At 36.2% G+C, this 16,596-nt stretch overlaps 1 protein-coding gene across 1 annotated transcript; it reads right to left on the minus strand.

The window, feature by feature from the left end:
* Positions 1 to 8,236: 8,236 nt before the first annotated feature.
* Positions 8,237 to 10,516, minus strand: LOC107275902 (transcription factor SRM1). Its single transcript, XM_015786625.3, has 2 exons — positions 9,954 to 10,516; positions 8,237 to 9,051 (listed from the first exon to the last, which is right to left on the minus strand). Exons 1-2 carry the CDS (start codon positions 10,457 to 10,459, stop codon positions 8,574 to 8,576), a joined length of 984 nt encoding a protein of 327 aa, XP_015642111.1. The 5' UTR covers positions 10,460 to 10,516; the 3' UTR covers positions 8,237 to 8,573.
* Positions 10,517 to 16,596: the final 6,080 nt, after the last annotated feature.

The raw sequence follows: 16,596 nt of genomic DNA on the forward strand, positions 1-16,596 counted from the left end.
CTTTCAATTGTTAAAAATACTTCCAATGCTCAAATAATTCCAAGAAAAATCTTGAACATACTTGGAAACTCAAAGTATTTAATATAATAATATCCAGATCATTTAATGATTAATTTATTATTTAAATAATTGCTAAACTGTTCTTTGTATTATTAACATTAGGAATTGAGCTCCGAAAATTCCGAGAAAATTTCAGAAAGTATAATTAATCATGGAGAATTTAATACAAATTAAATCCATCCATACTTTAAATTAAGGAAATTTTATTTCCCACATTTAACTTCACTTATAAATTAATGAACAGTTAATATAAATTCGATTAATAATTTATTAAATAATTTATAAATCCTGAAACAAAAATCAGGATGTGACATTAACTGATCCATGGTCCTCCATGGGAACCACGCCTGCAGCTCCCTCACAATGTGGTCATGCCTCGTGTCGCCGTTGCCGGCGCCGGCAACGAGGGCGCTGGAGTCATAAGCGTTGGTCAGCCTAGCGACGATCGACCTCGCCTCGTCCATCTCCGCCGCCGTCCACTCCATGCCTCCGAATGCTACTGCGAAACAACGGAGGGCAATGTGTGCAAGAGGAGAAGAGGATAGGGATGTTGGTGTGAGGGAGAAGAAGGTGGTAGGGCAGTGTATTTATAGGCTGGATGTGTGGATGCTACCTAGGGGCTTCACCTACTTGTGGAGTGTGTATCTGCTAGATCATGATCATCATTGGTAAAATCATGTAAATATAAGTAACATTTACGTTGAGGGAAGAAATTCGGATCAATAGGATACATATTACTTGTAAAAAGATATATATGTTTGCGGTATGAGGTATATTAATGGTTTCCATACACATGGGTGGTACGTCCGTAGTACGACCCTTACAATTTGAAAATATTCCGTGTCAACGGTATGGTACGGTCCGTGCTACGGCCCTTACGGTTTGAAAACATTCTGCGTCAACGATAAGGTACGGACCGTACATGAGACTATCACAATTCTGTCATCTTGCGGTGCTTTCCGCTATACTTATTTTTCACTAGACACAAAAGGAAAAATGTTTCATCCATAAATATAGAATTATATATATATATATATATCTTCTCCTCTCAAGTACCTTTACAAATCATAGTCCTATAAAATAGATCAAACTATACAAAAATTAGTTCAATGTGATATTGTTACCGTAAGTTTATTTTCATAGAGAGTTGGAGAATTCATTGTCAAATTTCCAACTCGGTGCGGGTCTTCGTAAATAAATGTAGGAGATTGAGATGAGCTTATGCAATCAAGCTAGACACGGTATGCAAAGCAACACATGTGTGTGACCCCCAAATAAAAAATTTCACACATATAAGACATAGTTTTTTCAAAATTAGTTTGACCTCATGACTGCCTGCTTTCTTCGCTCTTGTCACTGCAGACAACCCATTGCCGCTTTGCCATGGACGATGCGAGTATGTATGTACGATACATACATACATCTTCTTTAGGGGAGAGAGAGAGAGAGGTGGTGGGGGAGGGAAAGAGAGTTGACAATACGTCAAATGTGTGCATCAGATATATCTCGATCGGCTGTGGTATGGTGCTGACAATGTGTTATATCTCAGCTTTCAGCAATACAGAACAAACGGCAGCGGAAAACTCATTTGACCGATGTCCATTCAAGGGATCTACTCTTCCATTTCTGAAACGTTTCACGCAAAATGTTAGGGAAAAATATGAGTATGATAGTGTAGATCGAGTTGTGCATTCAGTTCTAAAACCGATTGATCTCTGCATTTGAAAAAGAAAAAAAACATGTCTATGTGACTTTGAATATAAGATTTTCTTGACATTTGGAGTGAAAATATATCTTTTGTGAGATGATATCTGCGAACCTTTGCCAATGCAATCTTTTTAGTGATTTCTATTATAAATTATATTTTTCTCGGGAGGCGGAAATTGTGCAAGGGAACGGACACCTGGTCTCTTCTAATAATTTTTAAAGTTTGTTTCTGGGCAAAACCAGTGGTTTTGCCGCTCTAGCACATAGGTTTCCAATCCTGGGTGGGTTTTTCTATATATGTTCACAGTCCATAAATGAAGTTCTCACATACATGCATAAATGAAAATAATTTTTTATTTGTATGTTTTTTATAGATAGTATATATGCTCATTATTAAATGTCTAATTAAAGGCAGATTCACATGACCGCTCAACAATGCGTCAAATGTGTGCATCAGATATATCTCGATCGGTTGTGATATGGTGCTGACAATATGTGTTATCTCAGCTTTCATCAATACAGAACAAACGGCAGCTGAAAACTCATTTGATCGATGTCCATTCAAGGGTTCGACTCTTCCATTTATGAAATGTTTCACGCAAAATGTTAGGGAAAAATATGAGTATGATAGTGTAGATCGAGTTGTGCATTCAGTTCTAAAACCGATTGATCTCTGCATTTGAAAAAGAAAAAAAATGTCTATGTGACTTTGAATATAAGGTTTTCTTGACATTTGGAGTGAAAATATATCTTTTGTGAGATGATATATGCAAACCTTTGCCAATGCAATCTTTTTAGTGATTTCTATTATAAATTATATTTATCTCGGGAGGCGGAAATTGTGCAAGGGGACGGACACCTGATCTCTTCTAATATTTTTTAAATTTTGTTTGTGGGCAAAACCAGTGGTTTTGCTGCTCTAGCACATAGGTTTCCAATCCTGGTGGGTTTTTCTATTTAAGTTCTGAGTCCATAAATGAAGTTCTCGCATACATGCATAAATGAAAATAATTTTTTATTGGTATGTTTTCTATAGATAGTACATATGCTCATTATTAAATGTCTAAAGGCGGATTCACCTGGCCGCTCAACAAATACCAGCGGTATGTATAGGCCCACAGGTTTCATCCATTCTAGGCAGGTATGGCTATATGCCCCCATAAATGAATTTCATACATGCATACATAAATTAAAGATTTCTTCCTTGATATGATTTCTGTGGTATATACAATTATTAAATATTTAAATATACCATGCATACCCAAGCCCGTGGACAACAAGAGATAGAATATTGGTCTCATGCATGATGATCCATACATGGTCTTATCTATCTCTAATGTCAACCACATTGGACCGCTGATCTTTTGGTCAGCATATGTCAATGCAAGACTTTTACATATCTGAAACAGAAGCTTGAACCGACACATAATTAATTATCAAATATAACTGTATTAACCCTTAAAAAATCCTGTTATTACTGTGTTTCTCTGTCATAGTCACACTGATAACGATTAATCCTCCAAAAAAATATGATTTAAAATTAAGTTTATGACTGTAGTTAATATGCAACAAATGAAGCATATGTATGCCTTTATCAAGGTATTCTTTGGGATGGGATACATGCACTTATTTTCTAAGTAAAAGATGCACACACCCATTTTGTATTGATGTATTGTGATCGGCGGTGCAGCCCACATATATGATTATAATTTCTTTAGTGCCTTTTCGCAAGGAGCCAATGTTTTTCTAGCTTCTTTGTGCCACATTATTGTCATGTTTCAAGGAAAGTTTTAACTCAATAGGATGCAAGTATGCACAATATTATTATCAAATTATTAATCGGCGATAGTTGGCACATAAGGTAGGGGCCATTTGTGTGTCTAGGTTTTCTATGAAGAGATGACAAGGTATGAATTTTCCGATAAAGGCTTCTACAATCAATTTGGCTTGGGAGATTGTTGATGCGAAAAACACACACTGGTCTAGGAGATTTGCTTAGCTCCAGTGCAGGTCCAAAGCTTGGTGAGATGCGGGCGTGCCAGATAGTTTGACCCTGCAAATAACAAGATATACAAATAGTAGATCAATGAGCCGATTGGCTGACAAGCCGATAGATTAATTCCAGCCGATGCTGATACCAGCCGATAGCGATAGGGTTTTGAGCTATTGGCTATAATTCTGATGTAGATTCTGACGCTTGATGTAAATAACAATATAAAGGCAATCGACTGATGATAATGCAAGAAAGCAACAATACAATCCAATAGAAACCAATCGGCTAATAATAATATGATAGGATAAGTACTGATCCAATGGTTAAAGAATACATCGGCTGGAGGTCCGATGTCATAAAATCCACAAGTTAGATTAAACGGTGAAATCTTTGTTATCATCGGCTAAATCCAACTTATATGCAATCCTTGTAAGTCGATGCAACGTCCAGTTACCTCATCGGCTGAAACCCCGATGAAACCCTTATTGGCAGTCAAAAAGCAGACTAGGGATTATGGTTCTAAACACGACTTAGTAGATCAAACTTAACTGATGCAGCACTAAGTATGAAAAGAAACATAATATCTAGACAATCAAGCCATTGATTGATTTTTAGGGTGGTAGATGCCTTAGCTAATCTAATCTAGTAAAACAATTTAACTGATACCGGCAGAAACCCTAAAGTGAGAGACAACCGATAGTGCTAAATTGAGATATTAAGACTAGATTAACTAAGACATATGATATATAGGCAGGCAAATATATCATCCAAACCGGAGCAATCCAAGAGGTCAAATGTACTGATGCAGCCTTGAACAACGTCGACGTAAACGAGACAATTGCCGGGGGGGGGGGGGTGGGGGAGGGAAAGAGAGTTGACAATGTGTCAAATGTGTGCATCAGATATATCTCAATCGGTTGTGATATGGTGCTGACAATGTGTTATATCTCAGCTTTCAGCAATACAGAACAAACGGCAGTGGAAAACTCATTTGATCGATGTCCATTCAAGGGTTCTACTCTTCCATTTCTGAAATGTTTCATGCAAAATGTTAGGGAAAAATATGAGTATGATAGTGTAGATCGAGTTGTGCATTCAGTTCTTAAACCGATTGATCTATGCATTTGAAAAAGAAAAAAAAAGTCTATGTGTGACTTTGAATATACGGTTTTCTTGACATTTGGAGTGAAAATATATCTTTTGTGAGATGATATATGCAAACCTTTGCCAATGCAATCTTTTTAGTGATTTCTATTATACATTATATTTTTCTCGGGAGGCGGAAATTGTGCAAGGGGACGGACACCTGGTCTCTTCTAATAATTTTTAAATTTTGTTTCTGGGCAAAACCACTGGTTTTGCCGCTCTATAGCACATAGGTTTCCAATCCGGTGGGTTTTTCTATTTATGTTCTGAGTCCATAAATGAAGTTCTCGCATACATGCATAAATGAAAATAATTTTTTATTGGTATGTTTTCTATAGATAGTATATATGCTCATTATTAAATGTCTAAAGGCAGATTCACCTGACCGCTCAACAAATACCAGTGGTATATCTAGGCCCACAGGTTTCATCCATTCTAGGCAGGTATGGCTATATGCCCACATAAATGAAGTTTGTACATGCATACATAAATTAAAGATTTCTTCCTCGATATGTTTTCTGTGGTATATACCAATTATTAGATATTTAAATATACCATGCATACCCAAGCCCGTGGACAATAAGAGATAGAATATTGGTCTCGTGCATGATGATCCATACATGGTCTCATCTATCTCTAATGTCAACCACACTGGACCGCTGATCTTTTGGTCAGCATATGTCAATGCAAGATTTTTACATATCTGAAACAGAAACTTGAACCAACACATAATTAATTATCAAATAGAACTATATTAACCCTTAAAAAAATCCTGTTATTGTACTGTGTTTCTCTGTCATAGTCACACTGATAACGATTAATCTTCCCAAAAAAGTATGATGTAAAAATTAAGTTTATGACTGTAGTTAATATGCAACAAATGAAGCATATGTATGTCTTTGTCAAGGTATTCTTTGGGATGGGATTCATGCACTTATTTTCTAAGAAAAAGATGCACACACCCATTTTGTATTGATGTATTGTGATCGGTGGTGCAGCCCACACATATGATTATAATTTCTTTAGTGCCTTTTCGTAAGGGGACAATTTTTTTCCCGCTTCTTTGTGTTCCAAGGAAAGTTTTAACTCAACAGGATGCAAGTACGCACAATATTATTATCAAATTATTAATTGATGATAGTTGGGCCATTTGTGTTTCTAGGTTTTCTATGAAGAGATGACAAGGTATGAATTTTTCGATAAAAGCTGCTACAATCAATTTGGCTTGGGAGATCCAAGTCCAATCCAACCAGGTCCTAGTATCATAAGCTTTCATGTCAAGTTGTTGGTCACCGTAATCCGGTCCAACCTGGGCCTATCCGATCTTCTTCAACATGCCAGATCTATCTGAAGATGTTGAGCACCAGATGGTATGCTATACAGAAATCAACCTCGATGACCTGCTTTTGGTTTTGATCCGTCGAAACCATTTTGGAGACTATATATATCCGAACACTCAACTACCGATTGAGATATGGGGATTATTGATATCGACATGCACGACAATCCCGTCGACATGAACAACAATACCAATGGCAACATGTGTGGAGCTTAGGTGATTGACGCATATGCCACCAAGGCTTCCAAGGAGGGCAAAGCCGCCTGAGCTGAAGTAGCCAGGGCTAAACATGCCAAGGTTGTTGTTGCCGGTGCCTATGCAACCAATGCAATCGACTTTGGGGACTAGCAAAAGACAATTTATGGGATAGGCCTGGGATGGTGGAAACAATGTTCAAACCCGCCTCTAAAGATCATATCATAGTGCAAGCCAATGACCGCTTTGTTAAAGGTTGAACTTTGATATTCCCGAGAAGCAACTACAGAGCATCCTAGTGCTTTAAGATCACCCTCTATTCAACTTCAGCACGGAATTTATAATGCACAAAGCCAACTTGGTGCAGCCCACATAACATAATACACACATACTCAAGAGATCTAAGGTCTCACAATGGCTGGGGCTGATAATGGCAAGAGGGCACACTCGAGGAGGCACCCTAGCGACGCCCTTGTCAGCGAATCCCCAACAAGCTACAAAGAATGGCTACACGATAGCTACCTCTTTGGGCGAGTTGAGGAACTTGCAATTCGCGAGGAAGAGGAAAGACAAAATTGTGAAATTGTTCAAGTGAAAGGTGGCAAGATAATGATTGGTAGGATCATTGGTGAAGATGATCACCAGACTCACGCTGGAGAGAGAATCTATTCTATGCCACTGAATTTACTCTACTTCAATGATTTACCATTGACTTTGTCTTCCTCTATAATTAATATGCCATTGACTTTGTCATTTTTTTCCTACTATATACCACCGGGATGGATACTTTTCTAAAATACCTAAAATACCCTCCAAGCCATACAACAATTGACAAATGATTGACTCACTAGAAGTTTCGAAAAAATATGAAAGTTTTTGTATAGCCTTCTTACACAATATAGAAGTTTATGTGTGTATTTTAAGATTTTCTTCAAATTTTTTGAAAAACTATTTTTATGGCATATGAAAGAGGAATCACATACACAAAAATAGCCAGATTAGAAAAATAATTGTGTAGCATATGAAAGATGATTTACATAAGATAACATCAAAGCATGAGTATTATATTAGCATATTGACATAAATTATATTTTTTTAAAAAATCGTACATACAAATTGAAAATATTAAAATATGTGCACACTTCATATTATGTAAGGAGGCTATGTAAAAATTTTCATAATTTTTCAATACTTGTAGTAGGTCAATCAATTGTCATGTATTAAAGAGCATTTTAGTTATTTTTTTTGAAAAGTATCAACCACAATGGTTTAATGTAGAAAAAATTGACAAAGTCATGGCATATTATGGAGGAAGACAAAGTCGATGGAAAATCGTTGAACTGGAGTAGTATATATATAATAGATTCTCTCAAAATCGAAAGTCATGCACTCTGAGTGCAATAGGGATGACCTGGAGAGACCATACTACACAATTTGTTATAAAACCGACACCGATAACACATCAATAACCAAACGCCGAAGACCATAGAAGATCCAAACTTGATGATGACATCAAGACATGACATTGTTAACGAGGCTGGTTCAGCCGAGTCTTACATCTAGCCTCTGTGTCATCATCAGTTTGGATCTTCTATGGTGTTCTTCGGTGTCCAGTTTCCTGTGTCGATTTCAGCCTTTGGGGCCTGTTTTCCACAAGACTGGCTCGCAATTCCTTGTGAGTTGCAGAGTTTTCCAAGAGATAAAAAGAAAGGAACTTGCCATTTTGCCAAGACGAGAGCAGTGGAAGGCAAGGGCAAGGCGTCCGGAAAATACAAAGGCGTCAAAACCCGTTGATCGACTTCTAAGATACCAACCACACGACGGTCCATATATATATCAAGGGATAAACTTCATATATACATTTTCAAGACCGAGCGAGAAGTTTGTCAACCGATTGAGCACTCTCCAGGAGACTCCAATGGTCCCAAACATGGCAACAAATTAAAATGATCACAAATATTGTCTTAGCTTCAACAACACACATATAGATTTGCTGCCATATTTTTATTTATTAATATAGTCTGGATCACCATATATATGCGCTATCTTTATGAATAGCTAATTAGATGTTCATAACATGTGTGTTCCATTGTTCAGCAGGAACATCGATCAGCTTCCGGCCACACAAACTTATCACTTATCAGCTGCTCCCTCCTCCTTTGGAGTTGCAGCTTCAGCCATCTTCATCTGCTGATCATCCCAGGCCTTCTGCGACTGCGCCTGCATCTCCATCATCCGCTGCTCTATCTCGGGGTTGTACAGCAGCGGAACCCAGAACGGTGTGTCGACGTTGTTGTTCACGGCGGCGGCGGCGGTGTTGTTGTTGGAGGGGGTCGCCGGAGCAATGTGCCCGGCACCGGGGCCGTGCCCGACGGCGCCGACGACGGCGTGCAGCTGGCCGCCGCCCAAGTTGTTGTTGTTGTTATTGATTTCATGGTGGCCGTCGTCGTCGTCGCCGCCGTCGGCTTCCATGGCCGCGGCGATCTCCATCATGTGGAAGTAGTTGTCGGCGTACATGGAGATCTGCTCCGGCGTCTTGCTTCTGACGAAGTACCTCGAGATGTTTCTCCAGTCGCCACGCCCGTACACACGCATCCCAGTCAGAAACAGCCTGCGGTGAAAAAGATTTGATTAAATTAATTAAGTTCTTCTCTTGAGCTGTTTAATTAGCTAGCTTGCTAACCTTGCAATTGTTTCCAAATTAAGGTTACTAAAGAAATCTGTTCACTTCCTAGAAATGAAATTGGTGTGGTATAGAAACTGATATGATTAATTAATGAGCTGTCATTATGACTGAAGAAGTGCCTATATGTATTTCCTAGAAATGAACGAAATTAAATGTGGACTTTGTGAGTAAATACTACTACTCCTTTGCTACTACTACGTCCAAATTAAACATGATGTTTTCTTATAAAAAAACAAAGAACTTCTAATTCTAAGGTCAACTTTAAATATGTAAGCAATCGACATTGTATACTATATTTTGTCATCTTAACATGTGCCAAACTATGAACATGAACAATGAATTTTCATTTATCTAGACAGAGTTCCAAATTACTACTACATATATATTGTAGCAAAACGGGTTAAAATAATAATATATTTTGACTATATACGGATCACTACTTCACTATATATAAACAACAAAAACTAAAAGGTTATTACTATCAATTTATCATACATCACTTACACTATATTTTTTATTAAAGAACTAGTACATCACTACACAAAAAACAAAAAGAAAACAGTACAACACATGCTTTAATTTTGGACGTGCTTAACCAGTAAATAATATATATATATATATATATATATATATATATATATATATATATATATATATATATATATATCCAAAAGACTGGAATTTTAATTAAACATGCACAGAAACTAGTTAATTAAATTTTCATCTCCAAAAAAGTGGAATTTTGATTAACTAAACATGCAAAGAAACAAAAAAAAAATCATGTCATAAATCAAAGTAGAAGACGTATATACAGATGAAGAATCAACCTGTGCTCATAATCAGTCCAAAGCACATCGTCATCAGCATTGTCCGGGTTCACCACCTCACCGTCCCCGCCGTTCACCGCCACCGCCCCCACCTCCATAGCAGCACCACCATGCACCATGCCGTCGTTGTTGTTCACAACGGGCATGCCGCCGGCAAAAGTAGGGTGGACGACGGCGGCGGCGTCGCCGGCGCTGCCGGCGTCCTGCGGCTGCGCCGCCGTCTCCACCGTGAGATTAACGTACAGATCGATTACCTGGACCATGGTCCTCGACGGGAACCTCGCCTGGAGCTCCCTCATAATGCGGTCGTGCTTGGTGTCGCAGGCGCTGCTGCTGCTGCCTACGCCGGAGTTGTAGGCGTCGCTGACCCTAGCGATGACCGACCTTGCCTCCGCCAGCTCTGCCGCCGTCCACTCCATGCCGAACCCTTCGTCGATGGCGAGGGCAAGGCCGGCGAGCAGTGCAGAGAGAGCGAATACCACTGCAAAACAATGAGAGAGTAGCATATGCAAGAAGAGAGGAGGATCTGGATGTTGGTGTGGGGAAGAAGAAGGGGTATGGCACTGTATTTATAGGCTAAATGTGTGTGGATGCTACCCAGGGACTTCACCAACTAGGGGGAGGTGTATCTGGGAGATCATGATAATTAATCATTGGTAAATAAAATCATGTAAAAATAATAAATTAACATTTATGTCGAAGACGCAGATTCGGATATATGGGATCCATATTACGTAATACCTGGTACGTACTAGGAAGAATATAGAAACGCTTTACGTCAATGGTACTCTCCGTACGTACGGTTTGAAATGTTTCATGTCAACGGTTGTACGGCCTATACGTCACGGTCACACAATTTTGTCGTCTTGCTGTGATTTTTCACATATGACTTAAAAGAAGAAACTTTTTCACCCCAATTTATTAGTAATGTATATATGGCTTCTCTATAACATATAGCTCTACAAATCATCGGCGTAAAATAGATCGTATCAAAGTTCTTCAGAAGCAGCTAGTGTCACAATGTGTGATTGTTACCAAAAGTACTTTGATGGAGGGAGTTCGAGAGCAATTCACTGCCAGTTCGGCGCCGGTCAATGCAATAAATGAAGGAGATTTAGCTTATGCAATTAAGCTATAAAAACGACAGTTTGCATGTAGCACACGTGTGACCCTAATAAATAATTTCATATACTCCCAACTACCCCCACTTCCGAACAACTCTCATTTAATAGGGGTATCTAGGTCATTTACTTCCTTTTAAAATTTGGCTACAAGTATCTTTCTCATTTAATAGGGATATTTAAATCATTTACCTCCCCTTAGAATACGGCCATAAGTAGCACAATAGTTAATTATTTTAAAATAGAGAAAGTAATATTTTAGTTCTACTAGCAAATTTCAATTTGTTGCCTTTATACAATACACATCCTCTCGAAGACCTCTTCATGGACACAAGTACGTGACATATCTTTGGTTTCTTCAAAGAGTTGACTATGTATTATGCTTCACTCTTGTGAAGGGTGCATCATATATCTCTCTTGTGGATGTGCATGATGATGGTGACAAACTGACAATATATGCTATGTTTGCTTTCGGTAGTACGGAACAAAAACACAACATAAACTCATTTTAATGCATGTCTCTTGAGAGACACGCTCATTTCATTTATGAAATTTCATGCAATTGTAATGGGAAATATAGAGTATGATTGTGTAGAGTTGTGTATTGTTCTTCGATATATAATTCTACTATAGACTCATGTCCGCGTATTTAGAAAACTAAAAAAAATGACTAAATGTGTCTTTGAAAGTGTTCTTGACCGATGGATTGAATATACCAAAAAAAGTTACTGAGAAAAAAAAATCTTTTCATTTGTGTTTGCATGTAAGAACCTCATTTAAATGAGATAGATTGAACACATTCATAGAAAATTATGTAGCGCAAACCTAGAAACTATCGTCGGATCTAAAAATGGGTGTTGGAGATTTGTTCACATCACCATGAGTAAAAGTTTTACTCCCATTAAAAATTTTATTACTCATAATTAGTTAAGTATGTGCGTAAAGAGTTTGCTCCTGGTGACATTGACAAATCTTAGATGCCCAATTTTTTGTTCTTCATTACTTTCCATGTTTGCAATATAAGGTTTGCGCTACATATTTTCCCCACATATATACCGCAAAACCTATATGGAATAAAAATATGTGTGTAAGGTAGAGTAACAAAAACTCCTATATTTGTTTAGAATTATTAAAACTCTTGATACTTGTGGTTTCTGCCGCTCAGTTGGCACACAGGTTTCCTTTCGAAGCAGTTTTTACTTATATATGTGCTTGGTCCATTAATAAAGTTCTTGCATGCGTGTATAAATACAAATTTTTTTCTTCATATGTTTTTTATGGTATATATACCTCCTATTAAATGCGTAGATGTCGGGGATAGACATCTTACTAATGAATTATTAAAAATCTATTTATGAATAAATACTAGTGGTTTTTGCCACTCTGCCTCAGCACAAAAAACATAGTGGAATCTCATTTTCATGTCGCTTGAGAGGCATATACTCTTGGTTTATGAAATTTCATGCGATTGTTTTGGGAAATACAAAGTATGTGTGGTTTGTGTGGAGTTACTTATAGTTCTATGATAAGTTAATTATAGACTCGATATCTGTGTATTTAGAAAATGAATAGAAAGTGTTTAATGTGACTTTGAATATAGTGATTCTTATGGATGGATTGAATATACCAAAATAAACTAATTAATAAAATAAACTTTTCATTTATGTTGGTCTACCTATAGCACATTCAATAATTTTTAGAGGAAACTTTTTACCTGAACTTTTAGGTAATTATAGTGTAACTAAGTATAACTAGGGTGTAAATTTATTTTAGATATCAAAACTAAGTAAAACTAGCTTAGTGGTAGATAGGCTGTGCAAATGCGTAAGAAGGTGCAGGTTCGAGTCCTTGCGACTATCCATTTATGTTTGTGTGTAAGAACCTCATTTATGGTTGGAGAATATATATATACAATATATGAATTATTAAAAATCTATTTATGAATGAATACTAGTGGTTTTCGCCACTCTGCCTCAGCACAAAAAACACATTGGAAACTCATTTTCATGTCCCCTGAGAGACACATACTCTTGGTTTATGAAATTTAAGAGGGTGCAAATGAATAAATGAGTAAGAGGGTGCGGGTTCCAGTCCTTGCAACTATCTATTTATGTTTGTGTGTAAGAACCACATTTATGGATGGAGCACACATACATAGCGAAACCTGCATGGAGTGGAAACTTGTGTGCCAAGATGGAGCGACGAAAACCACTGATATATATTGAAAAAACACTGAATACCAGTGGTTTTCGCCGCTTTGCCTTCGTATACAAGTTTCCACTCCATGTAGGTTTTACTATTTGTGCGCTTCTTCCATAAATGAAATTATTGGATGCGTGTATAAATGCAAAGATTTTTTTATATGTTTCCATGGTATATATGCCTGTTATATTTAATGTGCAAGCATATAGACACCTAACCTTTAAATTATTAAAAAAATATATTCATGAACAAATACCACTGGTTTTCGCCACTCCGCCTCGGCACATTGGTTCCTATTCTAAACAAGAATTATTAAAAATTTTTCGTTGCTCTCCCTCACACACAGGTTTTCATATATGCCCCATAAGTGGAGTTGATACATGCATAAAATGAAAGGTTTCCATTCTAGACACACACTTTGTATTTTAATTGGTATATTCCAATTATTAATAAATATTTTAATATACTAATGGTCGGAGGAAAGCTAGCATACATATACATATATATATACCAAAACCTATACAGTTGACAAAAGGGCGCATCAGAAGTAATGTGACCGAAGGTACAGCCCTATATGATTTTTTTTTCTTTAGAAGAATTTCCACAAGGTTCCAAGATTTCCTCTATTAATATCATTTTACATGATACACAATATATGAATGCCACAAATAGATGTGTCGATGTGATTTCTATAATGCTTTAAAAGTCTCTATCCCCTACATATATATCAGGAGGATGGATTCACATAGAGAGAGCAAATAAATGCAGTACAGATTTGTGAATGGATTTAAAGTTGTATTAAATGCATCAAAACCCAAAACTACAATAAATGTTTTATAAAAAAATCATTAAATGTGAATATCTCACATTGGAATAAATATGTGCATGTCATCTTACAATAAAAGTCTAAATTATTTTGTATAAAATAATAAATCATAGAACAACAAATTATACTCATGATTAAATGTTTCTTTGAATATAGTGTTCTTTTTGAATGGAGTGAATGTACCACATAAAACGTATTAAGAAAAAAATATTTTCATTTATGTTGGGTCTACCTATAGCACATTCAATAATTTTTAGTCAGGGGAAAATTTTTCACTCAACTATGGTATAATTATAGTGTAGTTATACTTTAGTTACAATAGAACTAGGGTGTAAATTTATTTTAGATATCAAAACTTGCACTAGCTCAGTGGTAGGTAGGCTGCGGGGATGAGTAGATTGTGGGTTCGAGTCCTTGTAACAACACATTTATGTTTCAATGTAATTAAGGATCTCATTTATGGACGGAGCACACACGTATATATAGCAAAACCTGCATGGATTAAAAAGAAGTGCTAAGCTAGAGTAGTAAAACCACTGCTATTTGTTTAGAATTATTAAAACCCTTAATATCAGAGGTTTCCGCTACTCTTCCTTTGCTACACAAGTTTCCATTCTAGGCAGATTTTATAATATGTTCCTATTCTAAACAAGTTTTGCTATACAGGTGCCATGTCCATAAATGAAGTTCTTGCTTCATGCATTCATAAATTACAAAAAAAGGATTGCTTTGTCAATATGTTTTGTGGCGATATTTGGTCATTGAATTATCAGAAATATATTTGTGAACAAATACCAGTGGTTTTCGTTAATCGGCCTCGAACACAGGTTTCTGTTCTATGCATATTTTCCAATATGTCCCATAAATGAAGTTCATACATGCATGCATAAATGAAAGGTTTCCATTCTAGGATGTATGCCAATTATTAATACATAGTATCATTGTATTTATTAATAAATACAAATGTTTTCATTTATTAATACTTAATGTTTTCTTTAGTATATGCAATTATTCATAAATATTTAAAAGCGCACTGAGTGTCGGAGGAAAGCTAGCATACATATATATACAAAAAAAAACATGTACAACTGACAAATGGGAGTACTAGAAGTATTGTGATTAGTGGTGCAGCCTCTATATGATATTCTTTTCTTTAAATGCATGTCCACAAAGGTTCGACGATTTCGTGTATTAATATCAATTGACAGGATACACATATATAAATGCCACAAATAGATGTGTTGATTTGATTTCTACAAGGCTTTAAAAGTCTCTATCCCCTACATATATATATCCAGGAGAATGGATTCACAAATAAATGCAATACTGATTTGTGAATGAATTTAAAATTATATCAAATGCATCAAAACCCAAAACTACAATAAATGTTTGATAAGAAAGTCATTAAATGTGAATATCACATATTGGAATAAATATGTGCATGCCATCTTACAATAAATGACTAAATTATTTTGTATAAAATAATAAATCATAGAACAACAATTGATACATGTAAAATCTCTAAATATTTCTTTGTATAGTCATAATAAAAAATGGAAAATGTCCAAATACCCACTCCCCCTAAACTTTAGATGGAAGTCCGTCTAGAACCCTAAACTTTATAACCGGACATCTAACCCACTGAACTTTGCCATAACCATCCATATATTACCCCCTACGGTGGTTTTGGACGATGGTTTTGCATATTTTAAAAGCTTAAACGAACAATTTTGAATAACTAATATAACATATTTGCATATCATCAGTTATAAGTTATCAATTTATCCTCATACAATGATATCATGCAATTATTATGTTGGTACTTGTTTGTAAGTAAGAGCTAATAAGAAGCAAAAAGAATGATTTAAGTCAAAATTTTAATATATATGTCCAAAGTGTATGACATGTGATCAAACTTATCCAACTTATATACAAATTAGATAAAAATCACTATGCAAAACCACCTTAGGGGTTTTATAAACGATATTGTAAACTTTAGGGGGTTGAATGTCCAGTTTCTAAGTTTAGGTGCTAGACAGACTTCCATCTAAGGCCTAGGGGGTTATTTGGACTTCCTTTAAAAAATTGTAATATCATTATCAATAAGAGGTATTTGGTGTGATTAGTGTGTGTTTGAGAGATAAAAGGAGAAGATTGAGAAGATATGAAAAAAAGGTGAGCATTAGTATATGATTACCTGAATATTATTTATTTTAAACTTAGAAAATATATTAATATAATTTTTAAATTAACTTTTCTACTGCTTTCTATTTGTATTTTTTTAAAAAAATACACCATTTTACAGTTCTGAAAACTTGAACTAGCTCAGTGGTAGATAGGCTGTGCAAATGAGTAAGAGGGTGCGGGTTCGAGTGTTTGTGTGTAAGAACCTCATTTATGGATGAAGCACATATATGTGCCGAGACAGAGCGGAGAAAACCACTGATATTGAAAACCATTGAATACTAGTGGTTTTCGCCGCTCTGCCTTAGTA

This window comes from Oryza sativa, chromosome 6 (assembly GCF_034140825.1).
Source record: "Oryza sativa Japonica Group chromosome 6, ASM3414082v1".
Taxonomy (NCBI): domain Eukaryota; kingdom Viridiplantae; phylum Streptophyta; class Magnoliopsida; order Poales; family Poaceae; genus Oryza; species Oryza sativa.